General features: G+C 59.0%; 2 protein-coding genes across 2 annotated transcripts; both read right to left on the bottom strand.

Annotated features, from left to right (window-relative positions):
• Nucleotides 1-92: 92 nt before the first annotated feature.
• On the bottom strand, nt 93-9,585 carry KCNJ14 (potassium inwardly rectifying channel subfamily J member 14). The gene is made up of 3 exons (XM_030297624.1): nt 9,504-9,585; nt 3,484-4,237; nt 93-2,037 (listed from the first exon to the last, which is right to left on the bottom strand). Exons 2-3 carry the CDS (start codon nt 4,183-4,185, stop codon nt 1,438-1,440), a joined length of 1,302 nt encoding a protein of 433 aa, XP_030153484.1. The 5' UTR covers nt 4,186-4,237; nt 9,504-9,585; the 3' UTR covers nt 93-1,437.
• On the bottom strand, nt 9,209-15,283 carry GRWD1 (glutamate rich WD repeat containing 1). Its single transcript, XM_030297623.2, has 7 exons — nt 15,074-15,283; nt 14,749-14,866; nt 14,433-14,595; nt 12,244-12,457; nt 11,958-12,100; nt 11,286-11,483; nt 9,209-10,179 (listed from the first exon to the last, which is right to left on the bottom strand). Exons 1-7 carry the CDS (start codon nt 15,258-15,260, stop codon nt 9,862-9,864), a joined length of 1,341 nt encoding a protein of 446 aa, XP_030153483.1. The 5' UTR covers nt 15,261-15,283; the 3' UTR covers nt 9,209-9,861.
• Nucleotides 15,284-16,653: the final 1,370 nt, after the last annotated feature.

Genomic DNA, 16,653 nt, shown 5'->3' with positions numbered 1-16,653 from the left:
GCAAAGCTTCCTGGATCCTTGTAAAGGACTCTATTCCAATTAGCTTAAGCTCAATTTCTAACCCTTTTGTAGGAACCATGGGAAAATATAGATAGATATCTGTATTTATATTATATATATAATACACATATTTATAACGTCTTTAAGAAATAGACACACATCACTAGGTGCAGGATTCCAGAGCACTGTAGACTCATCAGCCTTGGGCCTCTCCTCTCTGCCCAACAAGCAGCCCTGTTATCCACAGGGTCTCGTCTGGGTCCTCCCTTTCTCGGTCAGCCCAGAAATGCTGTCTATCAAATCCCGAGTCCACTTCCTAGAATGGCCAAGTTCTAGGAGCTGACTAGAACTTTCCAGGTTTTAATAATGGACAACTCTGGCTCCCCAGAGCTTTGATTCCCTTTGGCATTAACAGAACCACAAAGAATCATCAAGATTCTCAACTCCATTGGGCAAACTGGAACCAACAAATCTCAGACATCCAGAATCGCCACTCCTTCCTTGACTCTGTGATCAACCTAGAGACACAGAATCCTGATTCCTTTGGACATTCTAGAATGGCACTTAAAAAAAAACAAAAACAAAAAAAAAAAAAAACAACCTGTGGATCATTAAGAAGCATTGATTATCTCCTTGGTTTGATGTTCTACAGCAGGGGGTCTGGAGTTATCTAATATCAAGGACTCCCAGTCTGTCACGTTAGCCCTTCCAGACCCACAGACACTCTGTTGTTTTGTGCATTCTAGAAACATAACTCTTGAGTTTTCTCAGCATTCTAGGTCAAACCTATTCTAGAACCACCAGCGCTTGCCTCTGCGGTCAATCTAGATTCACAGAATCTTAACTCTTGGGCCTTCTGGAGCCACAAGGTCTTCTCTTGACTTGCAGTCAACTTTCTGTCATTGGCTAATCAAGACGGTCTTGAATTCTTGGGGCATTCCGTAACCCTCCCTCCTTAACGTGGTCCAGGAAAAAGTGATTTGCTGCTTGGTTAACTGAGTCTAGAAGCAACAGTCCCTTGAATCTTAAGTCAATCCAGACCTACAAACTCTTCATCTGTTGCTGTCCCTGGAGGAGGTATATACCACTGATTCCTGACCCTGCTCTCACCAACCAAACCCAGCCATGTAGAGGAATCTAGAACCACCGGTCTTTGCCACTTAGGTGGTCCAGAATTCTGGATCCCTCAGCTCTGGGGAGACTCGGGAATCAGGCTGATAAAGGGGTCTCGAGAGGGAGCATGGAACGCAGAGGAATTAAGATCCAGTATGTCTGGGGTGGGCCCACTGGGCATGGGAGACCTTCACCAGCTAATAATTTACCCAGCAGGCCTGTCGGTCTTGGGAAACACCTGCCCCCATCCCAGGAGAGGACCCTCGCTCTCTCCACCTTGCTATTTCCGGGAAGGGGGTACAAATCGGGAGACACCAGCTGGCATCACGGGGGCAGGGTCAGTGCCAGGGTCGGTGTGAGTACTTGGGGGCTGGCAATGCCATCTTCTGCCCCCTCTCCGTCCTCCACCTTGGCCTCCTCCTCCTCCTCCTCTTCCTCCTGGCAGCAGCTCAGTGCAAGTTCATTCTCGTAACAAAATGCAGCCAGAGAGCCGGGGAAGCTGGACTTGGGGCTGTGTGAAGCCCGCTCTGCCTGTTCATCCAACTCCTTGGCGCTGCAGACTGGTGTCCCTGGGACCTCGTAAGTGCGGTGGAAATGGCGGTAGTCGACCTCGTACTGGGAGCCACGCTGGAAGAGGACCGGCTCAAAACGATGGCCCCAGAGCAGCTCACCAGGGAGGTAGGAGGAGCGACACTGTGTGGTCATGGCCGTGGCCTCAACCATGCCCTCAAGAATGACCACCAGCTCAAAGTCAGCCCGGGCCAGCTCGGCACGTCCTAGTTCATACAGAGGACTGGCGGAGTCGATCTCGTGCACGATGGTGATGGGAGACACGAGGAAGATTCGATCAGTGCCGCCATCAAAGCCCACGTCCACATCCTGGTGATCCAGGGGAATGTACTCACCCTCCGGGGTCACTCGAGGCTGCAGCGAGAAGAGAGGGGCCAAAGACAGATGGCGGGGAGTGCAGGGATGAGTGGAGACAGAGATGGCGAGATTAAAGGAACGGAGGAAGGGGAGGAGAAACAGGCAGGGGTGGGGGGGGGGAGGGGGGAACATGGACCCAGAGAATAAAGAGAGACGGAGAGAGACTCAAGGGGTTTGGGGATGGAAACCCGAGAGAGAAAAAGAGGGGACAGAGGGACAGAATGATATTGGCATAGAGCCACAGGACCAGCCCCCGAGCAATCTGTAGTTCCCTGCAACCGAACTACAAGCCTCTCCATACCAGTGTGTGTGTGTGTGTGTGTGTGTGTGTGTGTGTGTGTGGAGGGGCAATGCAGTCCCCAAACCAGGTATTGGTAGTTTCACCCCACCTACCCTGACTGGTTCCATACCCAACCTCCCACGTCAGCACGCCACAGACTTCGGGGAGAGAGAGTATCCCTCCTAGTCCTGAATCGTAGTCTCAAACAATGGAGAAGGAGCCCCCAGAGGCTGCTGGGAGTTGTAGTTCCCACCATCATTCTGTCCTCCCTCTGACCGAAGTCCAACCTTACCCCAGGCTTCTTAAGTGTCTTTACTCGGGCAAGGACAACTACTGCCCTAGAATTTGGGCAGTCTGACCACACTTGTAGAAACAGTAAGACGCCTTCTTCAGGGCACCAGAGGGAGCCGCTACCCCAGGGGCCAAGGGGGGTTGTAGTTGTTGTTTGGGTGATAAGGTGTTTTCCAGCCCTTTACTCCTCTGAGCAGGAGGTTGGGGGCCAGACTGAGCCACTGAGATACGGAATGAAACCTCTCACAAATGCTGCAGGACCCCAGGCCCAGAGACCACGGAGTATTGTGTTCCGTGGCTCTGCAGTCCCTTGGGCCTACACCTGCCACAATCCCACGGGGGCCTGGCCTCAACACAGGCTACTCTCGGTACCACTGTGTCGGCTGGTTATTGTTAACCTGAACCACGGTTGACGCCACCCACAAAACGCCATCACCTGCTCAGACCGTCCTTTCTGGGCACCTCCCCTGCCCACAGACGCTTCTGGGAACTGTAGTTGAGAGCCTTTACGGGCCAGGTGTGGCTCTCTCAGGTCTAGACACCCCACAACCCCACTGGGGGCCCATCCTCAACCCACGGTGAGCTCTTCGCGTCTCAAGATCTGTTTCCAGTCCAGGTCTCCAGTTAGAACTGGTCACCGACCTCCCTCTGGGGTTTACATCGCCTACAACCGGTCCGGGAAGGAGCCTCGGTCCACAAAGAGGGGGAAGCAGGGTCCCCGCCCGTGAGACTGCTGGGAATTGTAGTCCACGCGCCCTCTGGGCCCGACGTACGCCCCGCCCTCGAGCCTACGTCTCCCACCCCCCCACCCCCCCACCCCCCCACCCCCGCGCAGGGCCCCTCCCCCGCGCCCCCGGCCTTGGCCTTCCCACCTGCAGCAGCTGGGCCCGCACGTGGGCCTCGACCAGGTGGCTGCGGCGCAGGTTGCCGACGCGCCACATGAGGCAGAGGCGGCGGTCGCGCAGCGCCACGACGGCGTTCTCGCTGAACACGAGCGTCTCGTTGCGCTTCTTGGGCTTGGCCATCTTGGCCATGACGGCGCCCACGACGAAGGCGTCGAGCACGCAGCCGGCGATGCACTGCAGCACGACGGCGGCCACGGCGGCCGGGCACTCCTCGGTGACGCTGCGCACGCCGTAGCCGATGGACGTCTGCGTCTCCAGCGCGAAGAGGAAGGCGGCCAGGAAGCTGGCCACGTGCGAGAAGCAGGGCGCGGGCGGCGGCGGCGCGGCCAGGTCGCCGTGCAGCGAGGCGATGAGCCAGAAGGCCAGGCCGAACAGCAGCCAGGAGGCGAGGAAGGAGCAGGAGAAGAGCAGGCACATCCAGCGCCAGCGCACGTCCACGCACGTGGTGAACAGGTCGCTCAGGTAGCGCGCGCCCTGGCCGCCCAGGTTCACGAAGCGCACGTTGCAGTGCCCGTCCTTCTTGACGAAGCGCCCGCGGCGCCGCCCCGCCGGCGACGCCACCCACCCGTTGCGGCACAGCCCCGGCCCGGCCTCCTCCTCGTCGCCGGCCCGGCCCTCTCCTGGCTCCAGGGCGCCGCTAAGGCGGCGCAGGGCCCTGGCCAGGCCCATTGGGCGGGGACACCCCCTCCACTTGGCCTAGTAGGGGGCGGGCGCCCCGAACCTGCGGAGAGAGACACGGGAGGCAAGGTCAGGGGCGCCAGGAATGGGTGGGCTCATCGGCCGGGCGTGCTCCCTGCGCCTCGGCGGCCTCATCTGACAGATGGGGGGGGGGGGGGGCCCATCATTCACCTGGAAGGCCAGAACGGGACAGCATCAACGACAATATTAATAGGAGATGCTTGTGGGGCCACCACGGCAACAGAACCGCAGGCATGACGGCGTTCGAGCAAGCGCCCTGATGGTTGGCGCAGACGCCTGGACAGTGCTCACCGGACCCCGTGGTGAGCGCTTGACACGAATCGACATACTTGAGCCTTAGGCCAGTGTGGACGTTACCGTCCCCATTTTATAGATGAGGAAACTGAGGCACAGAACGTTTAACTTGCCCACGGCCACAGCGGAGTGAACCAGGATTTGAGCGTTAGCAAATCCAGAGTCCACAAAGTGGTAGCCGCTTCTCAACGTGGAGTCCGCAGGGAGAGATGAGCCCCGGGCTCCGAGGTCACCGATGGTTCCAAACCACGCTCAGAAAGCTGAGGCAGCAAAAGGAAAAACGGTGGATGAACGGAAGTTCCATCAAAATTAAGGGGCGCCTGGGTGGCTCAGTTGGTTGAGCGTCCGACTCTTGGTTTTGGCTCAGGTCATGATCTCGCGGTCTGTGGGTTCGAGCCCCGTGTCGGGCTCTGTGCTGACAGCTCGGAGCCTGGAGCCCGCTTCGGATTCTGTCTCCCCCTCTCTCTGAACCTCCCTTGCTCATGCTCTGTCTCTGTCTCAAATTGTGCTTCAAAGGACACTATCGGGACAGTGGAAAGACAAACCGCCATGGGGAGAAAATAATTGCAAATCCTATATTTAAGAAATTTGTATTTGAAATATACAAAGACCCGTTACAATTCAATCGTAAAAAGATAACGCGATTTAAAAATAGGCAAAGTATCTGAGTGGACATTTGTCTAAGAAAGATCTACAAAGAGCCAATAAGCACAAAAAGCACAAAAAAAGGTGCTCAAGGTCATTAGCCTTCAGGGAAATGCAAACCAAAACCGCAATGAGACACTGTCGCCACCTTCTTGGGAAGATGACAGATACTGGCAAGGGCGTGAAGTGGGCCCCCTCCTACCTACTGGTGAATGGAAAATGGTCGCTCCTGGCGGTCCCCTAAATGGTTAAACAGTCGTGCCTGGGTGGCTCGGTTGGTTGAGCGTCCGACGTGGGCTCAGGTCATGATCTCGCGGTTCGCGAGGTCGAGCCCCACGTCGGACTCTGGGACTCTGTGCTGACAATGCAGAGCCTGGAACCTGCCTCGGGTTCTGTGTCTCCCTCGCTCTCTGCCCCTCCCCCGCTCATGCTCTGTCTCTCTCTGTCTCTCAAAAATAAATAAACATTAAAAACAAAACAAAACCCGAAGCACGGACACACTGGGGCACGGATGAACCTCGAAAACATCATGCTAAGTGAAACCAGCCGGGTGCAGGAGACCACGTGTCGCACACTTTCGTTTATATGTCCCGATGGACAAATCTGTACCTTGCAGACTAGTGATAACTAGGGCTGGGGCGATGGGGATGGGATTGGGGCGTGACGGCCAGAGGCCACGGGTTTTCCTGTTGGGGTGCTGAAGCTGTCCTCCATTTGACTGTGGTGATGGTGGCACAACTCCATGAAAACACTAAAGAAACACTGAGTTATACATTGAACGTGTGCACTGTGTTTTTATTCTGAATTCTATTTTTATTTTTCGAATCTTATTTTTGAGTAATCTCTCCACCCAATGTGGGGCTTGAACTCACGACCTCGAGATTAAGAGTCACGCGCCCTACCACCTGAGCCGGCCGGGCGCCCCGTATCTGGATTGCATTTCAATGAAGCTGTTGCAAACAAAACAAAACAAAACAAAACAAAACAAAACAAAACAAAACAAAACCAAAAAAACCCACGCTCAGCCCTGACCCTCAGATCTTGGGCAAGTCCTTCTGAGCAGTTTCCTCAACTGTGACATGGGGGAAGTTGGACTTTTTCCAGGTCAGGAAGGGCCTTCTAGTCATCATAGACCAAGGGCCCAATCCTGGTTCAGTTGCCGACCCACTGTGTGCCCTGGGACCACTGGCTTCCTTTCAAGAGCCTCATCTGTGGAAAGACCCTGGGCTCCCGAGTCAGGCGGTTCTAGGCTGAATCCCGGCTCAGTTACTTACTGACTCCAGGACTGGGGGGCAGGTCGCATACTTTCCCCAGCCTCCGCTCCCTCATCTGGGAAGTGGAATCTCAGGGGCTCAATAGGGTGAAGGAGAGAGGAGGGAAGGAGCGGGACAGGGACCTGGAGGCCTCGTCACCCCACCCCCAGCAGCTGCGGAGGAGGGACTTCTAGAACCCGTCTGGGCTGGGGGCTAAACACTTTGGTATCAGTACCGGCAGTATTTACCAAGCACCTATGTACTGTGTGCCCCCCGGGCCAGGCTCCGGGAGCCTCATGGGCTTCTCGGAAGGTCAACGTTAAGTTCGACACCACCCTCCCACACCTCACTAAGCTCTGCACCTGCTGTCCATGACCACCTGGACGGCTCTGCCACGTCACCCATTCTGCGGAGGTCGGATAGAGCGGACTGGGCCTGGCTGCGTCAGGCATCCATGATGTAGCCCAACCCTGACTCTTTCTCGCTCTCGACAACCCTGGGAGTTGGAGGTCATCCCTCTGAAGAGGGGAAACTGAGGCTAGCCGCTCAAGGGGCCAGGTTTGAAGCCAGCCTCTGACGTTTGCGTTTGTGGCCCTCTCCTGCCCAGAAGTCCCTACTAGGCACTGGTTCCATCAGGGGCCACCGAAGTCAGGGGAGGGGAGGTGGACCCCAGACTGGGTCCTCTCATACCCAGCCACCCACCTGTGACCACAACCCTGGGGCACGGGAGGCTTTGCTTTTCACAGTGAAGCAAACAGAGGCACTGAGGTCCCTCCTTTGTCTCGGGTCCCTCAGCTGCGGAGTGGAAACCCCGGACTCCCATCCAGGTTTCTCAGCTGCCAAACCCTGAGCGACGAACCACGGACAACCTCAGCAAGGGCACGCTTATCGCCCGAGCACTTACTATGTCCTTGGCCTTGCAGGAGCGCAGGGGATGTCTGCAGCCCGCCCACTGGACTCCACCTGACCCCGCCGCTCACCTCACCTGGACTCTTCTGGAAGCTGGGAAGTCCAAATCATTGCCCCGCTTCACAGGTTTGGGGACTAGGCCCGGGGACCTGGCCAGACCCACGCGGTGCCGAAGGAGGGGTGCCCGTTTGGGTCCGGAGCCTTTCCGAGCCGGGACTCTGCCTCCTAAATCCCACCCTCGGCCCCGTGCGGCAGGGGTGACCGTGCCCGGTTCACAAAGTCGACGGGGGCCTTCGCCTGCAGAGGGCCCTGTCTGCACCCAACGTGGCCCAGCTCAGAGGGTGGATGGGACACAAGGCTCAACGTCCCCCCCCCCGCCCACCCCCCACCCCGAAGAGGCAGGACAGGAGGGAAAGGATCCAGAGCCTGTAGTCCCCTCCCCCCATCCTCCCCCTGACCTGACAGAGCAGCTTAACGTTTCCATATAAAGGAGACGCAGGGCTTAAGGTGTGTTAATTTGGTGTCAAAGTCACTGTCTAATCTGGGGCCAATGAGCTCCGCCCCCCCCACCCCAACCTCCCTCCCCCTCAAAAGAGAAGCATTTTCACACTCTGCCCAAGATCCTGGGTGGTCCCCCTCCACCCCCTCCACCCCAACAGGGTCTCTGGACAGCAGGCTGGAGGGCAGAGATTGACGGGGCGGGGCGGGGCGGGGTGGGGTGTGTGGGGACAGAGAGCGAACCAAGGCAGAGGCTCAGAGTGGACAAGGAGGGGTGCTGAGAGGGAGCCCAGAAAGAGGGGAAGACAGGCCCCACAGGGGGTACAGGGACCCAGAGAGAGAGGGACAGACACCCAGAGGGAAGGGGACAGCGACAGGGTGGTGGTGGGGGGGTGCACAGAGACCTGGAGAGCAGGCGGCCAGAGACCCAGAGAGAGGGGACAGAGACACGGTGGGAGGGACAGGCAGACTAGGAGCAGCTGGGCAGGGAAGAGGTCTCAGGAAACGGGGAGCTGGGGAGCCAGGCTCGCGGACAGGGACAGGGCAAGAGAGGGTGGGGGTGAGGGGGAGAAGGCAGAAAGCGGAGATGGGGTCAGAGACGGAGGCGCCGAACTGGGGGTGGGGTGGTGGGGGAGAGGTCGTTCCGGGGCTGGAATCGGTCGCCGAGGGTGAGGCAGGACCTTCCCGGGGGAACAGCGAGGACGGGGAACGCGGGGCGGAAGGGCCCGGGCGAGGAGGGGTGGGGAGGCGGGATGGTCTCAGCCCGGGGCCTCTGCGCCGAGGCACGTACCTGGTGGGGCAGCCCACCCCCATGCCCTCCGCCGGGGGATCCTCTGCCAGGGCCGCGGGGAGGCCTCTGTGGGCGCTGAGGGGCAGCGGTGTGTCCTGGGCCCCAGGGGCCTCGTGCCGGGCGCCCGACCTCTGTGTCTACAGGCGGATCAGAGGCCCGGCCGAGGGGGGGCAGGGGGTGGGGCCAGCTCAGAGCCGCAGAGGGGGAGCCAGGGAGGACGGCCAGGCAGGGCGCCTGGGCCGCAGCCCAAGCAGGCTGGAGAGGAGACGCGGTGGCAGACACAGAAGGGGGAGGGGGCGGGGAGACACGGGGAGATGGGGACACAGATGAGGGACCAGCGGGGGCAGGACAGAGATGAAGGGGGGCTCCTGGAGACGGAGCCTTAAGAAGTTGGGGGACGCAGGGGAGGGAGCCCCCCAGAGACCCGGACCAAGTGCCACACGGAATCAGACTGGGGGCAGGCAGGTCCGAACGGCACCCGATGGGCTAAGAGACCCGAAGCGGGGATTCCCAGTGGCCTCTCCCAGCGCGGTGGCCTCCGGACAGCTGGGTGCCAGATTCCCGCCTCCTCCTCCAGCTTCTTCGTAGGGAGGAGCCAGCGGGATGAGTCTCATTCTGGTCCTTTATTGCCTCAGGAGCCCCTGACCTTCCTTCCTGCATAGCGCCCGCCTTGGATGCTGGAGGGAGGGAGGACCCACACAGTCCCCTGCTGGGACGTCCTGGCCGAACTCTGATGGCAGGAAAACAAAGAGCCAGACCGGATTCTGCTAGAGGAACCCACCCCTCAGATGTGGCCCACCCATCGTAAAGTGCCCGAGCTCCCCCGGGGGAGACCCGCGGCCGAGACCGGGTCCGCGGCTTACAGCGTCCACAGCAACACGAGGCCACACCAGGCTCACCTGGGCAACAGGCCAGAGTCCTCCGACAGGTGGGGGACGGAGGGGGTCACGGGGCGAAACCAAGTCTTCCGGTGGGAGGGGTCACCAGTCAAAACCGAGTCTTTTGCCCCAAGGGTCACCGGAGCAAACCAAGTGGTTATTTTGAGAGTCACGGGTCAAAGCACAGCCTTCGGCAAGAGGGGTCACGGGACCAAAGCGAGTCCTCTCCAAGAACAGCGAGTCAAACGGAATCCATCATGGCAGCCAACGGGCCCAACTGGGTCCTTCTCTCGGAGGGCTGGTGCACCGATCCGAACGCGTCCCTTCCAGCGGAACCAACTTCGACCCCAGTCCCCAGGCGAAGGCACGGCGGGCCTCCTCAGACGCTGATGGTGCGGAAGACGGTGAAGCCCGACAGGGCGGTGCTGACCAGGACCCCGGGGCACTGTGGGTGCCAGTGCAGCTCCTTCAGGTCGGTCTCGCCCTGGTGCACGAACAGGAGCTGCTGGGGAAGGTCCGCCAGCGCGGGGTCCGTCTCCGCGTCGCCGGCCTCGGGGTCCCGTTCCACGGCCAGGTCCCACTGCGTGATCTGGTTGTCCGCGCCCGAGGCTGCAAAGACCCCGCTGTCCTGGGGGTGCCACTCGACAGAGGTCACGGGGGCCACGTGCTGCTTGAAGGTGGCCACTGGGGAGCCAGACTACGGGAAGAAGGGAGTCGGGGGCTCTGAGCACCTCGGCCTGACTCCCAGGGCGACCCAGGCCGAGCCCTCACCGCTCTCCCGCTGGAGGGGTGCACCCGGGCTCCTCCCCTGGACTCCCAGATTCCCCGAAAGGGACAGAGGGCAAAGCAGAACCGGTAATAAAGACGTAGTGTCTCAGGGGCTGCCAGGAGCTGTGGTTTCCCCTGCCAAGAACCCCCTCTGAGCTCCGGCTCACAAGATCCCCGGCCTCGGTCCTCCCTGGGCATGCCTCAGTTTCCCTTCCTATACAAGAGGAGGGTTCTCAAAGCGCTCCCCCTGCTGATTCTACAAAGGCCTTAAAGGGGGCGGAAGCATGGCTCCCAGGCTCCCGAGGCAGCCGATGAAAAGAAAAACAGCACTTGTGCGGTATGCTAAAGCAAAGGGAATTCTAAATCGGAGAAGTGGTTCCGAAGTCCCAGTGGCCAATCAACTTGGCCACGCACTGTCCTTGGGGGCCGGAGCCCGCTTCCAGAAGCTTCCTCAGGGCTGGCTCTACAGGAGGGGAACAAAGACTCCGTGCTGGTGGTCCCGGGCAGGCACAGCGCCACGCCAAGTGCCGGCTCCGTCCACAGGGAAGCCGGAGACAGTTTCTCCTGCCCAGAGCCCCTCTCGGCTCTACGAAGCCAATCCTCGGCTGGGTGGTAATGTCCTATCCGCTCCCGTCCTTTCTGTACCTCAGTTTCCTCCCCCGTAACGATCGATCTGGGCTCCCATTCTCAGTGGATTCCACAGAACCCACTAACAACGAGTCTACAACTCCTCGCGGCTCTCAAGTCCCGAGCCACACGGCCCACCGCGCTGCGCCCCAGGCAGGTAGATGGGAATCGCGGCCTCTGCGGCCACCCGGCCCCTTCTGTCCCCCGTCACCTCTCCAGCCGGTGGAACGAGCGACCCCACGCCAGCCACAGCCTTCCCCCCCGGGCCTGTTTCCTCATCTGCACCCCACCTCGACAGGCCTTCCCGGCTCTGGTGCAGACAACCGTCCGAAGGAAGAAGCCTGCAAATCCCAGCGGCTGCCGGGAGCGGGGGCTCCTCCAGCCCCAGACATCCAGCTGGGGAGATACCTTGAACTGCCGCAGGTCCCAGATCTTGAGGGCCCCGTCGTCCCCGCCGCTAAGCAGGAAGGGCTCCCGGCGGCTCCAGCTGATGACGTTGACGTCCCCGTCGTGGGCGGTGGCGGTGGTGAGCATGCAGGCCTTGCCGGGGGCGGCCCGGATGTCCCAGATGCGAATGGAGGCGTCAGCTGAGCAGGAGGCGAACACCTGGACAGGGCGGGGTCTGAGTGACCCTGGTGTGCCTGCCACCCCACTCTGGAGACCAGGGGACGTGTGGTGGGCTACCCTTATTTTATTTTTAGAAGTTTGTTTTTGAGAGAGAGGGAGAGAGGGAGAGAGGGAGAGACGGAGAGGGAGAGAGAGACAGAGACAGAGACAGAGACAGAGCACACGCGTGTGCGAGTGAGCGAGCAGGGCAGGGGCACAGGGGGTGGGGTGGGGTGGGGGGAGACAGAGGATCCGAAGCAGGCTCGGATCTGCTGACAGCAGCAAGCCCAACACGGGACTCGAACCCACGAACCGTGAGATCAGGACCTGAGCCGAAGCCGGACGCTCAGCCGACTGAGCCCCTCCCAGGCGCCCCGCCCTCTTTTTCTGTGTTCTGCCCCCGCCCCATTAGGATCTAGCCCCAGTCCCCACCTCTTACAAGACCCAGGAGTCAGACCCCCAGCCCGCCCTCACCGTGTCCTCAGTCGGGGACCACTGAAGGTCCTCCACAGAGCGCGTGTGGCCCATGAATGGCCGCTGGTCCACGTGCCAGGAGCCGCCGTCCACAGGCGTCCAGAGGTGGATGTTCTTCTGACAGTCACCAGTCAGCAAGCGCCCTGGAGACAGGAGTCAGGAAACCGGCTGGCCCCGCGCCCCCTCTTCTCCCGACAGTCTCAGCACCCACCCCTTCCTACAGACCCCCCGCCCTCCCACCCCTGCCCCACCCAGGGCCGATGCCCTGCACCCCAGGGACACCCACCAGACACACGGGGGGACCAGTCCAGCGCAAAGCCCTCTCCCATGTGGCCAGCGAAGGCAAAGATGGGCTTCACCCGGGCCTGCTCGTCCCGGAGGAAGGTCGCCAGGGCCTGTGGGTCATGTACCACCTGCAGCAGCCGCCGCAGTGCAAACACCTCCACCTGGCCCTTCTCTGACCACACAGCGGCCACCGGCTCGTCGCCCAGCCAGGACACCTGTGGGGGGCGGGGGGGGGGGGAAGGAGAAGGGAAAGGGAGGCAGGAGGGACGGGAGGCTCAGGGTGGTGGTGACCACAGCTCCTGGCATCCCTGAGAAACGGACCTGCAGGTCCTCAGGACCCCCGTCCTCCCACAGCTGGGAGCCTGGCTCCCAGAAACCTTTGCAGGGAAGAAAACGACAGCCTGCAGGACCGGCCTGGTACCTGGGACAACTGCCCACACTGGGCAGCAGTGATGGTGAGGCCGCAAACTCCTTCCAGAGGCCCCAGCAACCCCTGAAAGGGTGTTCAGGGTACCTCGGTTTTTTTTGTTTGTTTTGTTTTTGTTTTTTGAGAGAGAGAAAGAGCGTAAGCAGGGGAGAGGGGCAGAGGGAGGGAGAGAATCCCACGACCCTGGGATCATGACCTGAGCCGAAATCAAGAGTTGGGATGCTCTACCGACTGAGCCACCCGGGCGCCCCAGACTACCAGTCTTTGTAACTTGGTAAACGTCGGTGGGTCCCAGGCCTCAGTCCTTGGGTCTCTTTGCCTCTGTCTGCTCGCTAGGAGATCCCGTCCAGCCTCAAGGTTTCCAGTAGCCCCAAGCCCTGACCTCTCTGGACTCCAGACTCCTATCGACACCGACCGTTCAAACTTCACACGGCCAAAGCCAAGCTCCTAATCGCCGTCTACAAGCTCCTCCTCCCCGGGGCTCCCCATCTCAGGCCCCGAACCGTAGGACTCACTGACTTGTCCTCACGGCCACCCTGTGCTAGCTACACTCAAAACCCACATCACTTCCAAGGCCTTCTCATTACCTCTACTGTCGTCACTCCTGGCTACTCCTGTCATCCTTCCCCCTGCGTGATGGCCTCCCCGTGGGACTACACTTCTGCCCTTGCCTCCGTGCGGTCTAGTCTCTACACAGCACTCAGGGGGATCTCTTTAAAACGCAAGTCAGATCCCAACTGTCCTCCGCTCTAAACCCTCCCGTGGCTCCCAATTTCTCCCCAAGTAAAGCCAAGTCCTTACCCTAACAGGTAAGGCCTACAAGCCCTCCACAACCCATCACCTCCTCTGTGTCAACCCCCTACATGCTGTCACTCTCCCTCTCGTCCATTTGCTCTAGCAGTTGCATTGGTCTCCCCGATTTCCCTCGCAATTCCTCAAACGTGCCACGTTTGCCCCAGGGCCTTTGCACCTGTTTCCTCTGCCTACAAACCCTTTCCCGACAGAGATCTTTGGTTCACTCCCTCATTTCCTGTCTCTATTCAAATGGCACCTTATCACAAATACTTCCCTGACCCTGACCGCCCTATTTAAAACAGCAAACCCACTCTAGAAACGTCCTAATTCCCTTACCTTGCTTTTCCTCTTCTCTATGAGGACGCACTGCGCATTTACTTAGTTTCTTCTCGTTCCCTTCCCCCGCTAGCATTACGTTTCATGAAGCCAGAGAACTTTCGCTCCGTGAAATCCCCAGGGCATAGAACAATGCCTAAAGCGTGGTAATAATATAATGGGGACCCACAGCAAGGGCTGTGGGCCAAGCACTGCCCTGAGTGCCGTTCATACATCGTCTCGTGTAATTCACACAGCAGCGCGATCGCAAGGCGCCAGAACTCAGCAGCACGAAAGCGGCCCCACAGCCCAGGACATTTCCTGAGCAATAACACAAAACATGTGTCACACTACACCCAGGTGCTGTCTCTGGGCACCTGAGATAACCGTACGCTGTTCCATTTTACCCTCACGCCAACTCCATCAGGCCAGCTTTGTAACCTTCGCCATTTTACAGAAGAGGAAAGAACATAAAAACTCGCCCCGTGTTGCTTCTAGCACATAGCGACCATAACGACGGCAGCTAAGACGTACACGAGCCAATGCATATAAAGGTACGTGCCAGATACTTTCCTAAAAGCTGGAAGGCATGGACAAGGGGGTTGGGGTTGGAGGTCAGACAATGTAGAGCAGGCTCCTGGGTCTGTATCTACCCGGACTCGGTTGATGCCGCCATAGTGGGGCACCATAGCCAGCTCCAGCTGAGGCTTCCGCTCCTCTTCCTCCTCTTCATCTTCCTCCTCCTCCTCGTCATCGCTGCCCTCCGATGGCGGGGGTTTTGTCCCATGCAGATTATGCATCCGAAGCATCATCAGTCTGGGGGAAAGCGTGGGGTGGGTGAGGCACGGGATGCCAGGATACTCAGAGAGAAGGGGGAGAGAAGCCGGAAACCTCGATTTCTAGGTCCTGGGGAAGAGGGAGCTGGGGGTTCAGACTCCTGGTCCTAGGAACACCTCAGATTTCACTCACCTGTTGCTCTGGGCGCTCTCCGCCTGGGTCCCAGCGCACAGGTAAAGTGTAAGAGGAAGCTCTGTCCGGCTGTCTCCCAGATGATCCCGGACTATGTCGAAGCTAAGACAGGGGGCGCCTCGGGATAAAAAGAGAGGTCGCAAAATTAGAACGGGACAGAGATCTCAGCCCCGCCCTCGCGTGTGAAGTTTTCATCCGTCTTAGAGCCCAGTCTTCTCTCTCAGAGTGCCTCGTAAGTTAAAGACTCCGAACCAGACCCGCTCGGGAGTCAGGATTCCAATCCCCTTCCTCCTCAGGACCCAGGAGTCCTGGTGCCCGGCCCTACCAGTCTGCGCTCGGTGGTACAGCACGTAAGCCTCCTCGTCCATGACCAGCTCCTCTCCTTCGCGGAGCGGCGGTCCCCGCCCGGGCAAGTAGACCTGGGCCGGGCCTTCGGTCCTTGCGTCGCTGGACTCGGCCTCCATGGGTTCCCCGGTCCCACACGTGCGCCGCCTGCCCTTGCGCGCCGCCATCTTCGAAGCCTCTCACCGCCGGCGCGCAGGGAGGACGTCACTTCCGGGTTGCGGTTTCCTTCTTCTGAGATCCGCTCGGCTGCACGGTTGCCTTGGAAACCTCCGAGCTCACCAATTTGAGAGGGCGGTGGGGAGAGGGTGAAGGAGAACTAAGGGAAAGGAGTCCTAGCCTAGCGACCGAGGCTTGCGGATTCGGAGAAAGTACACCCTTCGCGTGACTTTGCGGCGCTTTTCTGCGGAGCGGCGGCAAGGCCTCCTGGGAATTGTAGTTCTGTACGAAGCCAGTTTTCTCCATCTACTGGAGGAGTCCTGAGCCCCGACTCCATCTTCCACCTTGGACTCCCATTGCTTCCTTTCCGCTATATTATTCATGTATGCAAATAAGAGTTCTCACTGGCAAGAAGACTGGGCTTTTGCTCCCTGAGGACCCATAAAGCCGGGTTCCTCTCCCCTCCTTGTTATGATGGCTTTAATTCACTTCAAACTGCTTTAGTGTAGACAGGATGATATTATGTGTAAGTCAGTCGGTTGAATCTACCCTCTTGGGGCAGTCAATTGCCTAACCAGGCGTTCACATTGCGGCTATGGTCAGCGAGCACTTAATCAGAAAGTCAGCCCTCTGGAGACCGCCGTTACAAGCGCTTTGGCTCTCTTTATCCCTCATCGGCAATGAAATGTTAGAAATAGATTCTCATTGGTGAGATTCACGGCATTCGAGATAGGTGGATTGGCTGGGATATACTAGACTCCTCGCTTGCAAGAACAGGATATTAAGAATCAAGCAAGAGGCCTTGTCTGTGGCCATAGGAATGGGACCCTAGACTTAATCCTAAAGTGTTTTGATCCCGGATCTTTCTGGAGTTCTCTGTCCCGCCTTCTCTCTGGGTCTCTGTCCTCCCTCGCACCATCTCAGTCTTCTTCTTAGGATCTATTCTCACAGCCCCTTTCTGGGTCTTTGTCTCCCATCTCCTTCCAGGGTCTGTGTTCTGAATACAATTTTCTTTTCCGCCCTCTCTTCCTCTGTGGGACTTTTCTCGGTTTCTGTTTCCTCCAGGGAAGTTTGAGGGGGGCTGAGACAAACACGGAGCTCACACTCGGACTGAGGAGGCATAAAAACATGGTTTATTCCAAACACTGCAATGTGTAACAGGAGAGTGGGAGGGGAGGTTGGTGGTGGGTGTGGATTCCCAGACCGTCTCCTCCACAACCCAGCTCCAGACCCGGCTGGAGATCTAGGAAAAGGAGGCTTGGGGGGGGGGGGGGGGGGGAGAGACAGGGAGGAGGGGAGGGGGTGTCTGCTGGGTTTTCGTTGGGAGGGTCACAGATAAGGGCTGGAGTTGGAGAGGGTGTGGTTGGTGGCACGTGGGGCTGGTAGTGAGGTGCGACAGGGTGG

Source organism: Lynx canadensis, chromosome E2 (genome assembly GCF_007474595.2).
Source record: "Lynx canadensis isolate LIC74 chromosome E2, mLynCan4.pri.v2, whole genome shotgun sequence".
Lineage (NCBI taxonomy): Eukaryota > Metazoa > Chordata > Mammalia > Carnivora > Felidae > Lynx > Lynx canadensis.
Note: the sequence above shows the minus strand (reverse complement) of the source record. Positions and strands in the feature narration are given on the sequence as shown.